The sequence below is a fragment of the Bos javanicus genome, chromosome 2, assembly GCF_032452875.1.
Source record: "Bos javanicus breed banteng chromosome 2, ARS-OSU_banteng_1.0, whole genome shotgun sequence".
Lineage (NCBI taxonomy): Eukaryota > Metazoa > Chordata > Mammalia > Artiodactyla > Bovidae > Bos > Bos javanicus.
The window spans coordinates 21,003,107-21,020,983 of record NC_083869.1 but is presented as its reverse complement, the minus strand read 5'-3'; the positions used below and the strand labels follow the sequence as shown (position 1 = coordinate 21,020,983).

The 17,877-nt window shown below is 35.7% G+C and overlaps 1 protein-coding gene across 9 annotated transcripts in view; it reads right to left on the bottom strand.

Annotated features, from left to right (window-relative positions):
- The window catches only part of LNPK (lunapark, ER junction formation factor), a 99,444-nt gene that overhangs the window by 51,355 nt on the left and 30,212 nt on the right, over positions 1-17,877 (bottom strand). For 8 of the 9 annotated variants that reach the window (XR_009739926.1, XM_061434744.1, XM_061434760.1 and 5 more), the window contains 3 exons: positions 16,209-16,249; positions 5,023-5,106; positions 4,892-4,943 (listed from right to left, as the gene is read on the bottom strand). Coding sequence is in view for 8 of the 9 variants with exons in the window: in XM_061434744.1 (XP_061290728.1) it covers positions 4,892-4,943; positions 5,023-5,106; positions 16,209-16,249 (177 nt within the window). In the remaining variant the exon portion in view is untranslated. Of the gene's footprint in view, positions 1-4,891; positions 4,944-5,022; positions 5,107-16,208; positions 16,250-17,261; positions 17,301-17,877 lie in introns of all 9 variants that reach the window. The other variant, XM_061434794.1, reaches the window with a different exon arrangement.

The window sequence follows — 17,877 nt, the reverse complement described above, 5'->3', positions numbered from 1 at the left end:
TACTACAGAGCTATAATAATCAAAGAGCTTCCCAGACGGCACTAGTGGTAAAGAATCCACCTGCCAATGCAGGAGACATAAGAGACATGGGTTTGATCCCTGGGTCAGGACGATCCCCTGGAGGAGGGCATGGCAACCCACACCAGTATTCCTACCTGCAGAATCCCATGGACAGAGGAGCCTGATGGGCTACAGTCCATGAGGTAGCAAACACTCAGACACAATTGAAGCAACTTAGCACGCATGCCAATGCAAGAGACACGGGTTCAGTCTCTGGGTTGGGAAGATCTCTTGGAGGAGGAAATGGCAACCCACTCTAGTATTCTTGCCTGGAAAATCCTATGGACAGAGGAGACTGACAGGCTGAAGTCCATGGAGTCACAAAGAGCCAGACACAACGAAGTGACTCAGCATGCATGCACACATACTAATCAAAATAGTGCAGTGCTCACAAAAGCAGTCACATAGATCAATGGAATGGAACAAAGCTCAGGAATAAGCCATGATTAGAGTCAATTAATCTATGACAAAGGAGGCAAAAATATCAAGTGGTGAAAGTCTCTTCAATAAATAGTGTTGGGAAAATTGGACAGTTAAACGCAAAAGAATCAAACTAGACCACTTTCTTATACCATATACAAAAATAAACTCAAAATCGATTAAAGACTAAAAATATAAAACCCCTGTAAGAAAACATAGGCAATAAATCCTGACAACAGTATATCTTTTTGTATCTATCTCCTCAGCCAAGGGAAACAAAAGCAAGAATAAACAAACAGGACTTATAAAACTAAAAACTTTTGCATAGCAAAGAAAAACAACAACAAAAGAAAAAGGCAACCTTTTTATTGGGAAAAGATATTTGCAAGTGATATATCCAACAAAGGGCTAATATACAAAATATACAAATAATATACACGACTCAATATCAAAAAACCAAGCAATCTGACTAAAAAATGGGCAGAGGAACAGAAGAAACATTTTTTCAAAGATAACACACAGATGACCAACAGAAATATGAAAAGTTGCTTAATGTCACTATCAGGGAAATGCAAATCAAAATCACGATGAGGTATCACCTCACACATGTCAAAATGGCTATTACCAAAAAGACAACAAATAAAAAGCATTGCCAAAGAGAAAAAGGAACCCTCTCATGTTGGTGGGATAAATTGGTGCAGCCACTATAGAAAACAATATGAAGGTTGCTCCAATAATAAAAAGAACAACCAGACGATCCTGCAATTCCACTCCTGGGTTTCTATTTGAAGAAAACAAAAACACTAATTTGAAAAGATATATGCACACCTATGTTCATGGCAGTATTATGTCAAATAGCAAGATATGGAAGCAGACTAAGTGTCCACCCATAGATAGATAAAGAAAATATGGTATACATTTATGTATACAATGGACTACTACTCAGCCATAAAACAGAATGAAATCTTGCCATATGCAACAACATGAATGGACCTATGGGTTATTCTGGTAAGTGAAGTAAGTCAGGCAAAGAAAGGTAAAAACCAGATGATTTCACTTATATGTCATACCTATAAACCAAAACAAACAAAACAGAAACAGACTCAGATACAGAGAACAAACTGGTAGTTGCCAGAGAAATGGGGAGTTGGCAAATGGTCAAAATAGGTGAAGGAGATTAAAAGGTACAAACATCCATCCAGTCACATAATAAGTTTTGAGGATATAATATAATGTACAGCATGAAGAATATAGTCAATAATATAATAACTTTGTATGGTGACAGATGATTGCTATAGTTTCCAAGGAGAGCATTTTTAATGCATATAAATGTTGAATCACTATGTTGTACACCTGAAACCAATACTGTATGTCAACCATACTTCAGTAATTTTTTAAAAAATAAACACAAGAGATAAAAAGGGGGTAGGAGGCTGGCAGTCAGGTTAGTATTATGTCAGTAAATACTATATTCCTTTTAGTGCTAAACCTAAACAAATCAAAAAATACTATTCACAAATTTCATAATAAATCTTAGTATAATATACATTGTGTTAAGTCATTTCAGTCATGTTCAACTCTTTTCGACCCTATGGATTATAGCCCACCAGGCTTCTCTATCCATGGGCTTCTCCAGGCAAGAATACTGCAGTGAGTTGCCACGCCCTCCTCCAGGGGATCCTCCCGACCCAAGAATTGAACCCACATCTCTTACATCTCCTGCACTGGCATGCAGGTTCTTTACCACTAGTGCCTCCTGGGAAGCCCATAATATGTATCATTTACACCTAATAATAAAAAATGAGAGAAAGCTATCTATTATACATGAATCTAAGTTCTGGTTTAGTAAACATTAAAGAAAGGTAGTAAAATAAGGACACCCCAATTAGATTCAGTTTGGAGAGCAGATCTGTTCAAGGGCCACATAATGTACATACAAACACCCTTTAGTACTTTTTCCCCTTTCCTATTATATAAGCTCAGAAATAGGTGAAAGAAACAAAAGCGAAAAAAAGGAGGAGGGAAGAGAAAAGAGTAACAGGGAGGGAGGGAGGGAGGAAAAAAGGAAGGGAGGGAGGGACTAACAATGGTTTAAAGCAAAGAAATAAAGACAAGTTTAAACTCACAGAAACACAGAACTTAAACATAAATAAAATGTATGACTAAGTCACCTATCAAAATAACAGTAACAAGATCAAAGTAACATGAAAACTGTAATTCTCAATAAGGGGAATAAAGTTGAGATATAGTTTATAATTTTTTTTAAATAGGGGGGAAAATTCCAAATAGTAATTAATATCTACAGATATTAATAAAGTTACGAATAAAGTTACAAATACTAGAATAGTGTACCCCAGAAAAAATACTTTAAAAAATAGATTATAAGCTTCTTAAGGTCAAAAGCCATACTATATTCATCTCTTTATTCCCCCTGGTGTCTACACATAAGAGTTATTTAATACCTTTTTTTAAGTGAACAATTCATTTGTATTATAGCTAAATGTTAATTTTCCCTAAAAGAATATCCAAAAGTAGTGCTTCAGGAATCCAAATCAGAGAGACCAGAGACGGTTTTTCTACAGTTACGATATGACATCATAAGAAAAAAAGTTTGAGTTTCAAAAGTTTCTAAGGAAAGATAAGTTCAGATTCTTAAATGAATTAATGCTGCCTAATTATTAATAAATGCTTAAGAAAGTCATACATATGTTCTTTTATAACGAGAGAAAATAGACTTAAAGTAACAGCATCAGCTTTCTGCAAAATATCACATTTTAAAAATACATTCATGAAGGTTATTTCAAAAGTATTTTTGTAAAGTTAGTTAATAGTTATATAAGTAAAAAGTATAGAAACCTGCAGGCCACAATATTTTTTATAATTTCTAGTAAGAAGTATAAATTGTAAAAATATTTAAACTGATTATGAAAGTAGGTGTTACACTGTAAAATAATTTTCTTTTCTTCAGCCATGCCATGCAGCTTGCTGGATCTTAGTTCCCCAGCCAGGGACTGAACCCATACCCCCTGCAGTGGAAGTACAGAGTCCTAACCACTGGACCACCAGGGAATTCCCTAAGATTAATTTATTTTAATCATCTTTAAACTTTAACATAACTTTTGATAAACTTCTATATTCATCAAAAGAGCAGGCTAATATTTCTATTAACCAGAATTCTACTTATGAAAGATGGCAGAGATGAGATCCTTTCCACATTCCTCCACCAATTAGAACACCTAAAACTATTAAGGCTTATTAATACCCCTGGTCACTGTGGAAATTAATAAAAGTACTGACTTCTCAAAGTTCTAAATACCACCCTAACTTTATAAACCAGGCTCCAATTCTGATGATTTATAAGAGTAAAAATTAAATACAGTATATTCTGTATTGCAACAAAAGCCTTACAAACTACAGACATACCTCATTTTACGGTGTTTCACTTTATTGTGCTTTATGTATACTGAGTTCGTTTTTTCTTTTCTTTTTTTTACAAAATAAACTATACAAATTGAAGGTTTATGGCAACTCTGCATTATCAGATGATGATTAGCATTTTTTAGCAACAAAGTATTTTTTAATTAAGGGATATACATTTTTTTCTTGACATACTGCTATTGCACACTTAAACAGACTACATTATGGTGTAAACATAACCTTAATATATACCAGGAAACCAAAAAATTCATGTGACTCACTTTATTACGATATTTACTTTTGGGGTGGTCTGAAACCAAACCTGCAATATCTCTGAGGTATATCTATGTATTATTATATTCTAGAGACGAGAACAAAAAGGGAAGCCAGTGCAAACTCAAAAATATCTTTTCACACACTAGTCATGGGAATTCTTTATATAATCACTTAATAATATTTTTTAAATTGCGTAATATTTAATGATATAATAGTAATGGTTTCACTAGTAATCTGGCAATATAACCTCAAAAAGAAAGAGTTAATGCTATTATATAGCAGTAATTCAATATTCTTCTCATTTCTAAATTATTTTCCTCTTCGTAACTAAAAGTGTTATTTTAGAAGAAACTCAAATTTGACAAAAATCTTCATTTAATTTCCTCAAAAATAAATCAGAAAAATGTAGGAATTTTCATAATAGCAGACATTCCAGGAGGCTCTTATTTAAAGGGGGGGGAATTATAAAATATTGGTGAAATCACTTAAATTTCAAAAGACTGTAACCAATTATATATTTAATCTCAATAGATAACATCTTTAATGAAAAATGAAATAAACTTACTGCCATCTACTTTAAGTCATATCTCAAATAACCAAATACAAATTAATATAAAAGCATTTTACATTTTTTCAGACCTCTATCACACTTTTGAACTCACTTGGGTAAACAGGGATCTTTCCAACAGCAGCAGCAGTTTCTACAAAGTTTATTTACCTTGTCCAGGTCTTGGAGTTACAGTTGCTCCAGCAGACGGTGGCTCAAACTCCTATCAAATACAGTAATGTTATTACAGTGTCCTACTATAATGGGCAATTTATAATAAAATGGTGATATCACAGCCTTACCTTTGCTTTCTTTGAATCTGGATCAAACCTTTCAAGAATTAATTTAGCTGTTTTATAAGTTTCTTTTTCCATGACTTCTTCAAGCTGCAAACAAAAATTTCCACAAATTGTCACATTTTAAAACATTCATACACTACATATTTTTATAAGTCCTATTCAAAAAGTATTCAAGTACAAGGCTTAAAATAAATAGCACATAATACATCCAGATAGCACGAAAGACTTCCTACATTCAAATAATAAAATTCAGAATTTAAAATGGCTTCTAACCTCTAATATGCTACTTGTATTCAACAGCTTTACTACAAGGAAATACCAAATATTGCTAATTGTTTACGTATAATGAGGAGAATAATTACATGCACCAACTTCGATAATGGAATGTGCAAAAATCTATCAGCCATCATTATTGGAAGTTATTAGACATGACAAGCAAATGACAGGCAATTCCTCAGATTTATTTCCTCATAGCACTTAATGCTATTAATTTAAAGAAGGTCGTTAGCCAAGAGCTTTACAAAATAAAATCTCTGTGCCAATTAGCTGCTGTCAGCATCGATTTTAGATTATTTATTAGCAGAAGCAATTAGCTTGCTGCAAATTCAGTGAAAACTCAGTAACTGGGAGAACAGCCATGCTCTCTCATGGAATTTCCTCAAATGACTTTAAAAGGTGAAGCTCTCCCTTTTTTACTTAGATTCAAACAACTTTAGAGGTAAAAAACAGAACACAGTAAGAATTTAAGTAAAAAAATTTTACTGAGTTCTATGCTCACACTAGTGACTATATTTAAAGCACTTCATTATTATAGCATTTTATTTACAATGCACTCAAGTCACTTTATGGCTTAATATGTGGGTTTAATTTCAAAAGTAATCACTAGTAAAGCATCATTTTAGCAGTTAAAGCCCAATATCAGAAAAAGTTTTACTTTAATACAAGACAGTCATAATTATGACAGATAGCTAATATACAGAATGAAAATTCTTTTGCAAAACTTGAAGAGGAATTTTCCTTTTCAGTGACCACTGACAGCCACTTAGATTCATTAAATGTCATGTTTATTACAAAGGACATTTATTTTAAAATGCAAAGCAGAGCACATTTACCAAGTTAAACTATAACTAAAATATGCTGCCACAATAGTAGTTAATAGATTTCTCATTAAAAACTCAATATAATATTTAAGAAGTAAAAGTGCTTAGATGAATGATTTATTATTAATCTTGGTTTAGTGAAACTACAACATTTTTCTAATTATTTCAAAATTATCATAAAGTCTTAAAACAAGCACATCTAAATTTCTGATGTAAAGAAAATGTTTGTAACATTACTTCTTTGCTAATGCTAAGTCGCTTCAGTTGTGTCTGACTCTGTGCGACCCCATAGACGGCAGCCCACCAGGCTCCCCTGTCCCTGGGATTCTTCAGGCAAGAACAATGGAGTGGGTTGCCATTTCCTTCTCCAATGCATGAAAGTGAAAAGTGAAAATGAAGTCGCTCAGTCGTGTCCGTAGCCACCCGATGGACTGCAGCCTACCAGGCTCCTCCGTCCATGGGATTCTCCAGGCAGAAGTACTGGAGTAGGGTGCCATTGCCTTCTCCGAACATTACTTCTTTAGGGCTGGGGAAAAACTGGGAATGGGGACAGAAGGCAAGACATGATCTATGCCCAAATGAACATAATCTACATGAAATAGCAAAGAACTGAATCCCTGACCTTTACAAATTGATTTTTGATAGTCCAGACCACTGTTATAACAACAGAATTATATGTAATAATGAAAGTGGTTTATATGTACACAATACAATAGCTACAATACTATATGTGATAAATGATCACTTAAAATATTGCTTGTACAACTAAGGAATTCAACTGTAGCTTTTATTCTACTTTGTACTCAGTCACCCAGTCATGTCCAATTCTTTGGGACCCCTTGTACTGCAGCCTGCCAGGCTCCTCTATCCATGGGATTCTCCAGCAAGAGTACTGCAGTGGGTTGCCATTTCCTCCTCCAGGGGATCTTCTTCCTCACCAGGGACAGAACCTGCATCTTCAGCATCTCCTGCACTGGCAGGTGGGTTCTTCACCACTAGGACCACCTGCTGCTACTGCTGCTGCTGAGTCGCTTCAGTCGTGTCCAACTCTGTGCAACCCCATAGACAGAAGCCCACCAGGCTCCCCCTGGGATTCTCCAGGCAAGAGCACTGGAGTGGGTTGCCATTTCCTTCCCCAATGCATGAAAGCAAAAAGTGAAAGTGAAGTCGCTCAGCCGTGTCCGACTCTTAGCGACCCCATGGACTGTAACAGCCTACCAGGCTCCTCTGTCCATGGGATTTTCCAGGCAAGAGTACTGGAATGGGGTGCCATTGCCTTGTCCACCTAGGAAGCCTCTTTATCCTACTCCAAATAACATAAATTTTAAAAGCTACATGGGTCTAGTGGCTGATTTGCACAGCACAATTCTAGAGTAAGACTACAGCTAGGTTTAAAAAGAAGATTAGTTACAACTGTGATCTTTAAAACAATACACAAAACTAAAAACTAAAATGCCACTTTAACAAACGATTGTTGCTCCTAGTACATCATTCAGCAAATATTCATGCTTATGCCTATGTACATTAAAGTATCTTAAAATCATTCTAAAAAGCAAAAAATACAAACCCATTCTCTTTTGCATTTCAGTTCAGTCGCTCAGTCGTGTCTGACTCTTTGCGACCCCATGAACTGCAGCACACCAGGCCTCCCTGTCCATCACCAACTCCCAGAGTTTACCCAAACCCGTGTCCATCGAGTCAGTGATGCCATCCAACCATCTCATCCTCTGTTGTCCCCTTCTCCTCCTGCCCTCGATCTTTCCCAGCATCAGGATCTTTTCAGCATCAGGATCTTTTCAAATGAGTCAGCTCTTCACATCAAAAATCTTTTTTTTTGTAATAGCTTAATTAACACATTTATTCCTACTACATTTTAAGCAAATAATCTGTTTCATATAGAGAGACATCTGATCAGTGGGAAGAATACAAACTTGAAACCACAGCATGAGAAAAGATCTAGGTTCAAAGTACATTTCCATTCTTAATTAGCTATAGAAAGACTTTAAGCAAATCTGTTAGCCCCAGTTTCTTCTTTTGTAAAGCTGAAGATATAATACTATTTTCTCATAACACTGTTGTGCAATTTAAATAATATAGGAGAGTCTACAATAGCACCTAACACAAAACACACAATCTTCAGAGATTACGTCAATTTTTCAGAGTGGATCTGTAACAAGGTTTCAAACACGTTTTCAAGTCCCAACATATTAATACCAGGACTCAGGAATGAGAAATTGAATTCTCAGAATACCCAAAATTATAAATTACTCTGTATTCTTCAAAATATTTTACATACTTTAAATAATAATGAATGATGTAACAAAGAATGGATTGCTTTCCTGTGATATGATTATACTGAAAGTTGCAGAGTTTTTTATTTAATATAGAGAGGGAGTCCCTGGTTCAGTTCAGTTGCTCAGTCGTGTTCGACTCTGTGCGACCCCATGGACTGCAGCACGCCAGGCCTCTCTGTCCATCACCAACTCCAGGAGTTTACTCAAACTCATGTCCATTAAGTCGGTGATGCCATGCAACCATCTCATCCTCTGTTGTCCCCTTCTCCTCCTGCCTTCAATCTTTCCCAGCATCAGGGTCTTTTCAAATGAGTCAGCTCTTCACATCAGGTAGCCAAAGTATTGGAGTTTCAGCTTCAGCATCAGTCTTCAAATGAATATTCAGGACTGATTTCCTTTAGGATGGACTGGTTGGATCTCCTTGTTGTCCAATGGACTCTCAAGAGTCTTCTCCAACACCGCAGTTCAAAAGCATCAATTCTTTGGTGCTCAGCTTTCTTTATCATCCAACTCTCACATTCATACATGACCAATGGGAAAACCATAGCTTTGACCTTTGTTGGCAAAGTAATGTTTCTGCTTTTTAATATGCTGTCTAGGTTGGTCATAGTTTTTCTTCCAAGGAGCAAGCATCTTTTAATTTCGTGGCTGCAGTCACCATCTGCAGTGATTTTGGAGCCCAAAAGAATAGTCTGTAACTGTTTCCCCATCCCTGATGCTCTGTGGTAAAGAATCCACCTACCAATGCAGGAGATACAGGTTTGATTCCTGGTCCAGGAAGCTTCCACATGCCACGGGGTAGCTAAGCCCGTGCACCATAAGAACTGAACCTGTGCTATAGAGCCGGGAGCTGCAACTACTGAGCCCATGTACCACAAATACTAAAGCCTGAGCCTGCGCTCCTCAACGAGAGAAGCCACAGCAATGAGAAGCCTGTGTACTGCAAGTAAAGAGTAGCCTCCATTTGCTACAACTAGAAAAAAGCCTGTGCAGCAACAAAGACCCAGCACAGCCAAAAATTTAAATAAACAATATAAAAAAGAGAAAAATAAACACAAGATTGCTTATTTATTACGAATCAACATTATTTTGCCAAGCTTATATATTTTGAGAACATATAAATTTATTTCTACCTGATACAGAATTTCATCAGAGAACACTAAAAGAAGGGAACACTAACACAAAATAAATGTCAATTTTTTTTATTTTGAGAGATAATTCTATAATATTTAAATTATAATTCTTGAAATAAAATTTTAAAACACACAAAGCATTAATTGCCCTATCCAATATTCTTGATGCTTGTTTCTTAATGAATATTCCACACGTAGAAAAATGTCTTTTGAGGTTTCCCTGGTGGCTCAGTGGTAAAGAATCCATCTACCAATGCAGGAGACACAGATTCAATCCCTGAGTCGGGAAGATCCCACATGCCTCAGAGCAACTAAGACCATGTACTACAACTACTGAGGCTGTGTTCTAGAGTCCAGGAGCCACATCTACTGAGCCCACATGCCTTACAGCCCATGCTCCGTAACAAGAGAAGCCACTGCAATGAGAAGCCTGCATACTGCAACTAGAGAGCAGCCCCCGCTTGCCATAACTAGAGAAAAGCCCGCACAGCAACAAAGACCCAACGCAGCCAAAAATATATTAAAAAATAAAATTTTTTAAAAGAGAAAAATGTGTTTTGGACTTCCCTGGTGCTCCATTTGTTAAGAATCCTCCTGCCAATGCAGGGGACACCAGTTTGACCCCTGGTCTGGGACGATCCCACATGCTACAGAGCAACTAAGCCGAAGCACCACGACCAATGAAGCCCACAAACTGCAGCTACTGAAGACTGCATGCCCAAGAGCCCACACTACACAACAAGAGAAGCTACTGCAACCAGAAGCCCACACACTACAATGAAGAGCAGCCCCTGCTCACTGCAACTAGAGAAAGCGCACACACAGCAAGGAAGACTCAGTGCAGCAGAAAATAAACACATAACATTTTCTTTAAAAACGTCTTTTGTTTTGCATTGACTTTGGTCAAATTATTAAAGAGTGTGCCCCAAAGCATCTTCAATTCACAGCTTTAGGGTACATGTTTCACATTTAAACACATATTTTTAAAATGATAAAATAATGTCTTGCTGTTGTTGTTCAGTCTTTCAGGCATGTCCAACTCTTTGCAACTCCATGGACTGAAGCATGCCAGGATTCTGTCCTTCATCATCTCCCAGAGTTTGCTCAAACTAATGGCCACTGAATCAGTGACACCATCCAACTATCTCATCCTCTGTCATCCTCTTCTCCTCCTGCCTTCAATCTTTCCCAGCATCAGGGTCCTTTCCAATGAGTCGGCTCTTCTCATCAGATGGCCAAAGTATTGGAACTTCAGCTTCAACATCAGTCCTGCCAATGAATATTCCGGGTTGATTTCCTTTAGGATTAACTGATTTGATCTCCTTGCTGTCCAAGGAGCTCTAAAGAGTCTTCTCCAGCACCACAGTTCAAAAGTGTCAATTCTTCCACATTCATCCTTCTTTATGGTACAACTCTCACATCCATACATGACTACTAGAAAAATCATACCTTTGACTATATGCATCTTTGTCAGCAAACTGATGTCTCTGCTTTTTAATACATTTCTAGGTATGTCATAGCTTATATTTCAAGGAGCAAGCATCTTTTAATTTCATGGCTGCAGTCACCAACCACAGTGATTTTGGAGCCCAAAAAAATAAAGTCTCTCACTGTTTCCATTGTTTCCCGATCTATTTGCCATGAAGTGATGAGACCAGTTGCCATGATCTTCATTTTTTGAATGTCGAGTTTTAAGCCAGTTTTTTCACTCTCCTCTGTCACCTTCATCAAGAGGCTCTTCAGTTCCTCTTTGCTTTCTGCCATTAGGGTGGGTGTCATCTGCCTATCTGAGGTTATTTATATTTCTTCTGGCAATCGTGATTCCAGGTTGAGCTTCATCCAGCCTCATTTCACATGATGTACTCTGCATATGAGCTAAAAAAGCAGGGTGACAATATACAGCCTTGACATACTTCTTTTCCAATTTTGAACCAGAAAATATTGTCTGCTTATCCTGATTTTAGTTTTGCTGTTGAAATCAATATTTTTTTTAATAATTCAGATTTTAAATTATTTTTTGATTTCACATAGGCATATTTCACAATAACACTAACTTCTCTCTCTGTATTTCTTCTGTTAAAGTATTTACAAAGATATGTAGCCTATAGTGAATATTCAAACACTGGAAAATGCCAGCAAATATTACTGGGTAATATAAAAATGTAACATTTGAAACTTCTAGTGAGGTTAATAGCCCCACACAGAATCATATGCTAAAATTGTCAATTTAAGGACTTCTTTTGCTTCCAAAATTTATTTCATGGAATGTCACTTTGTACAGGATTCTGTGCAGAGTATACTACAGTATACTGTGAGTGACATTCCATGAAATAAACTTTGGAAGCAAAAGAAGTCCTTAAAAAACAATAAATAAACTTACTAACATTTATTTGTAAGAATAACTCACTATTGTAAGAGACAAGGCCCATAACATACTTGTAACATGGCCACAAAAGCAAGACTAAGTAGACTGTGCCACTTCTATGTGCTCTGTCCTGTCACCTGAAACGTCCACATTAACCTACAGCTCAGCATGTCAGCCGCTTTTGCTCCTGCTTTCAATTGGCAGTGGATTCTTTTGAACCAGTAACATTTGTAGTGATTGTTAAGTTTTAATTCTCAGAGAATTATAATACTTCTTCCCATGTTCCCAATTTCTCAAACGATTCTCCTCAGGACTTGGAAAAATATAAATTGCCTGAGAAATGCCAGGAAGGACTTACCACACAGAAATACCTGTTCTACTCAGAAAAAAGCACAGAATTTTCATGAAGCCACTTAAAGAGGTCATTTTGACTCATGTTTTGCTGGATTTTGACTTTGAACTGTTTTAATGGAATGCTCATGGATACAGACGGATTATCTGTTGAACAGTGATTTTTTTTTTAAACTAAAAGTTAAAAAAAAAAAAAGACCACAAAATATGTGAGTGGCAAAATGTTCACATCTAGACTTGGGAGAGTTTTTAGGTAACTAAAGATTAATTCCTAGCTTTATTTTAGTAAGTAAATACTTAGATTAAGTCCTTAGATTTAAAACATTGTTTTAAAAGATTGTTCTTACTCATTTTCCTTTCTAAGTAATTTTTAATCAATTGATAATTCATGTTTACTATTACAAATTACACTTTCACATATTACAAATTACATTACAGATCTATCTAGATTAAAGAGATGCATCCCTGAGAAAACCACCTTCAATAAAATGTCAAGTAGTAAATACAATTTATATTAATTTTTTTAATGAAAGAGTTAAGAGTTGAGTAGTTTTAAACTAATAGGTATTTGTCATGTCAGTATATTTAAAGCTATAAATGTAGGGTAAAACATATGGTTACATTTTGTTTTTGCTGAAAAGCAATGTCCCTTCTTTCTCCTCTCATTACCAGTACAATCATTAGCTAACACTGTGCTCCTTACAAATTCACCCTTTAACACCCATTGTTCTAAACAAAATATAAAGTACTTCTGAAACAAAGCAGCTCTGGTGAGGGCTTGAGCATTAAAGACAAGGGACTAGTTCCCAATAGCAACAGTACTGTAACCTCTAACAATCAATTTAACGTAAACTGTGTTCCCTTAGAGTGCAGCCAACTTATTTTTCTCTAATCATACTGCAAGAGAAATGCCATTCTGAACTATTCTGTAATACTGATGCCTCATAAACCATTTATACATACAAAACAACTGAACTTTTAACTGAATTTCCCAACTGGCAGACCTAGATGCACATTTTCTATTTTGCGATTCCATCAAGGGTTATTTAAGAAGTAAATAGCTTAGTTTGCTCTCTCGTAGAATTTTCTAAGTCTGTTCTGTTCCTCTACTGATAATTTTTCCCCAATCATGTGTTCTCTAAGATTCTGTTTTCTGGTCATGTAATTCCACTGACATTGAATCAGCTTCTCATCACTTAGAACCTTTCTTTTTTCCTTTTTTCTTTTGTCTTCCTCTTTGCCTTTTCTATGTTAATCAGTATTTCTCCATTTTGGTACAAGTAGGGCTTGGCTTTCATCAACACTATCAGATATTCTTCATCACATCAGCAAACCAATCATATCACAACTTCTATATTATTGAGAATCGTTGGCATTTCCTCATTTTGAACTTCTGGCTGTTCCATAACATGCAAAATGCCAGAAATATAATAAGATACAATGGGAATATGTTTACAACTCAATTTAGGACCATCAAAAATGTCAATGCAATTTTGATAAATACCTCACAGAACACTGAGAGACATCAAACAAAAAAAGATTAAGGAATCCTTTCAAAATTAAAGCTTCTTTATTTTTCAGGTACGTAAATCCCTTGACTAGTGTTGTCTTTTCTTATCAATTCACAGAACAATTTTTAACATTAACCTTAACCTTCATAACTTTTATTAGTTTCATCCATAATTGTTACTTATTACATTGTTGTTGTTGTTCAGTCGCTAAGTAGTGTCTGACTCTTTGCCACTCCATGGACTATAGGACACCAGGCTCCTCTGTTATCCACTATCTACCTGAGTTTGCTCAAATTCATGTCCATTGAGCCAGTGATGTCATCCAACCATGTTCTCCTCTGACACCCTCTCTCTTCTCCTTTTGCCTTCAATCTTTCCCTCAATTAGGGTCTTTTCCAATAAGTCAGTTCTTCGTATCAGGTGGCCAAAGTATTGGAGCTTCGGCTTCAGCCTCAGTCCTTTCAATGAATATTTAGGGTTGATATACTTTAGAATTGACTGGTTTGCTCTCCTTGCAGTTTAAGGGACTCTCAAGAGTCTTCTTCAGCAACAGTTTGAAAGCATCAATTCTTCAGTGTTTAGCCTTCTTTCTGGTCCAACTCTCACATCAGTACGTGACTACTGGAAAAACCATAGCTTTGACTACACTGACCTTTGTCAACAAAGTGATGTCTCTGCTCCTTAACAGGCTATCTAGGTTTGTCACCGCTTTTCTTCCAAGGAGCAAGTATTTTTTAATTTCATGGCTGAAGTCACCATCCGCAGTGATTTTGGAGCTCAAGAATATAAAATTTGTTACTGCTTCCTCTTTCTCCCCTTTTATTTGCCATGAAGTGATGCGGCCAGATGCCATGATCTTAACTTTTTTTAATGTTGAGTTTCAAGCCACCTTTTTACTCTCCTCTTTCATCCTCATCAAGACGGTCTTTAGTTCTTCTTAAACTTCTGCCATTAGAGTGGTATCACCTGCATATCTGATGCTGCTGATATTTCTCCTAGCAATCTTGATTCCAGCTTCTGATTTATCCAGCCCAGCATTTCACATTGTGTACTCTGCATATAAGTTAAATAAGGAGGGTGACAATATACAGCCTTGTCATACTCCTTTCCCAATTCTGAACCAGTCAGTTCTAACTGTCACTTCTTGACCTGCATACAGGTTTCTCAGGAGGCAGGTAAAGTGATCTGGTACTCCTATCTCTTTAAGAATTTTCCACAGTTTGTTGTGATCCACACAGTCAAAGGCTTCAGCAGAGTCAATAAAGCAGAAATAGATGTTTTTCTAGAATTCCTTTGCTTTCTCTATGATCCAACGGATGCTGCCAATTTGATCACTGGTTCTTCTGCCTTTTCTAAATCCAGCTTGTACAACTGCAAGTTCTCAGTTCACATACTGCTGAAGTCTAGCCTGAGGGATTTTGAGCATTATCTTGCTAGCATGTGAAATAAGAGCAACTGTATGGTAGTTTGAACATTCTTTGGCACTGTCCTTGTTGGGATTGGAATGAAAATGAACCTTTTCCAGTCCTGTGGCCTCTGCTGAGTTTTCCAAATTTGCTGGCATATTGAATGCAGCACTTTAATAGCATTGGGTTTTAGGATTTTAAATAGCTCAGCTGGGACGTTAGACTAAATTACATTAAACTGATTTTGCATATGATTAAATATCATTAAATAAGTTTCCATATAACATGATACTCCTGTCAACTATCATTTTTATATTTCAAAAATAATTATGCGAAAAAAGTATATATAAATTCAAGTCAAACACCAAGTTCAATTCACTTAGTAAAACTAATAAATATCAACCTCTAAATATCTGAAGTCCTTCCTCTCTCTTGGTCCTTGTCTTTCCAACCCATCTGAAGGATGCATTTAACTGGCCCCACAATAGATGCCCATGTAATTAGAACTGCTGATAGAATGGACAATGACATAGAATGACAATGGAAGAAATCAAATAAGAAATATTCTCTTCCCCACCCCCACCTTTTCTTTAGGGTTATTTTTCTTTTTTCATTGTTAAATTTCTTTTATAGCCAATCCTCTTGATTCCCCTCTCTCTCAGCCTTATTATGTCAAAAAAAATCTGAGAACTGACATGATGTTTGGTCCTTTTTTGGCCCTAATAATAAACCTAGATATTCACCTTTTTACCCCTCTGCCTCATTTAGTGCTCCAAAATGATTCATTTACTAACTTCTCAGCTTCCAACTGACATGGACTCTGAGAATCTCGTAAGTCCACCTAACTACTTTTTCCTGTCAATCATTATTTACTAGCAAAAATATTCATAATTTAGCTTCACCATTAAATTGCTATTTAAAAGCATACGTGTTCCTTGGAGAGTCATTACTTACAGCATATAAACATTAATTATTCAGTCCTTAATTCATTAGCTTTATACAAATTAACTTAAATAAAAGTTAACTTACTATTTTTTTCTTCTGGGATTTTAAATCATCCAATGCTTCATCTAGAAAACAAGATTTAAACCAAAACTAAATCAGATACTAAGATGCTCAAGATACAAGAAAAAAATCACGTCAAATGATATACATTAAGCAACTGCAAGAAAACATTCTCATTTTAGGATTTTTCACTGATGTGTACAAACAAGTTACCTCATCTTTACCCACATATATTTTATATGTTTGCCTATATTATATACTACAAGCTCAGCTGGGAAAAAATGGACTTTACATAGAATAAAACACTTTTTCCAAATGTAAAAAAATATATATTTTTAAATATTTTCAGAAACATTACTTTCTATAATTTCTCCTTCCTTTCAACATCCCACTCACTGATTCTCTTTTTATACATTGGTTATAAAAATGTTCTTTTTATTTATAAGGAAAGAACATTTTATTAAGCTATTTGATCTCAAGAAAATGAGCACTAAAAAGAAAACCTTTGCAAACCTACAGTATTATACCTGAGGAGGGACTTGAAAAGGAAGATGATACTAATTACTTTTCAAAAATTAAACTTTTCCAAGATTTGCATGCTTAGTTAGGTTGCATTGGTAGAACATAAACAATTATTTCAAAGGATATAATTTATGTAATTTATGAACATCAGTATCTGCTTTACAAATTTATTTTAGGTTTCTAGTTTTTCTCTAGAAATATTGAACTAGCATAAATAGGAATACTATCCCAGGGAGAAAGAAGAGACTTAAAACTTGATTTAAACATTTTACCACCATATGTAAAATAGATAGCCAATGGGAATTTGCTGTATGGCTCAGGAAACTCAAACAGGGGTTCTGTATCAATCTAGAGGGGTGGGATGGGGAGGGAGATGGGAGGGAGGTTCAAAAGGGAGGGGATATACGTATAGCTATGGCTGCTTTAGGTTGAGGTTTGACAGAAAACAACAAAATTCTGTAAAGCAATTATCCTTCAATCAAAAAATAAATTTTTAAAAATTTTACCAAATAGAATTTAAATAATTGTTCTTAATTTTTCATTAAATTTACTTACAAAATTATCTCTTCATTGAAGTTTTGGAGTAGCAAACATCTAAATATCAATTCAAATAATATTATTTACATACAAATTCAAAGAAATATAAACTTCTGAAAAGATGATTTTACTATATTTTTTCCAAAATGTATTAGGTAGTCTTTAATGTTATAGCTGACTTATTACTGAAAGGAGAAAAAAACTACTGACATCTTTAAAGAGAACAATCATCTTTACTTAGATAAAGTGAAGTCGAAAGTGAAGTTGCTCAGTCGTGTCCAACTCTTTGCAACCCCATGGACTGTAGCCTACCAGGCTCCTCTGTCCATGGGATTTTCCAGGCAATAGTACTGGAATGGATTGCCATTTCTCCTCCAGGGGATCTTCCCGACCCAGGGATTGAACCTGGGTCTCCTGCATTCCAGACAGACGCTTTACGGTCTGAGCCACCAGGGAAGCCCTTACTTAGATAAGACCAAGCCAAATATTTAGCCTCTAATGCAGAGATCAGCAAACTTTTTCTATAAAGGGCCAGACAGCAAATGGCTTTATGGACCAAAAGGCAAAATTAAGTAGGTAATTTTAAAGCAAAAGAGTAAATGAATTCCCACAAAACTTTTAATGACAAAATTCA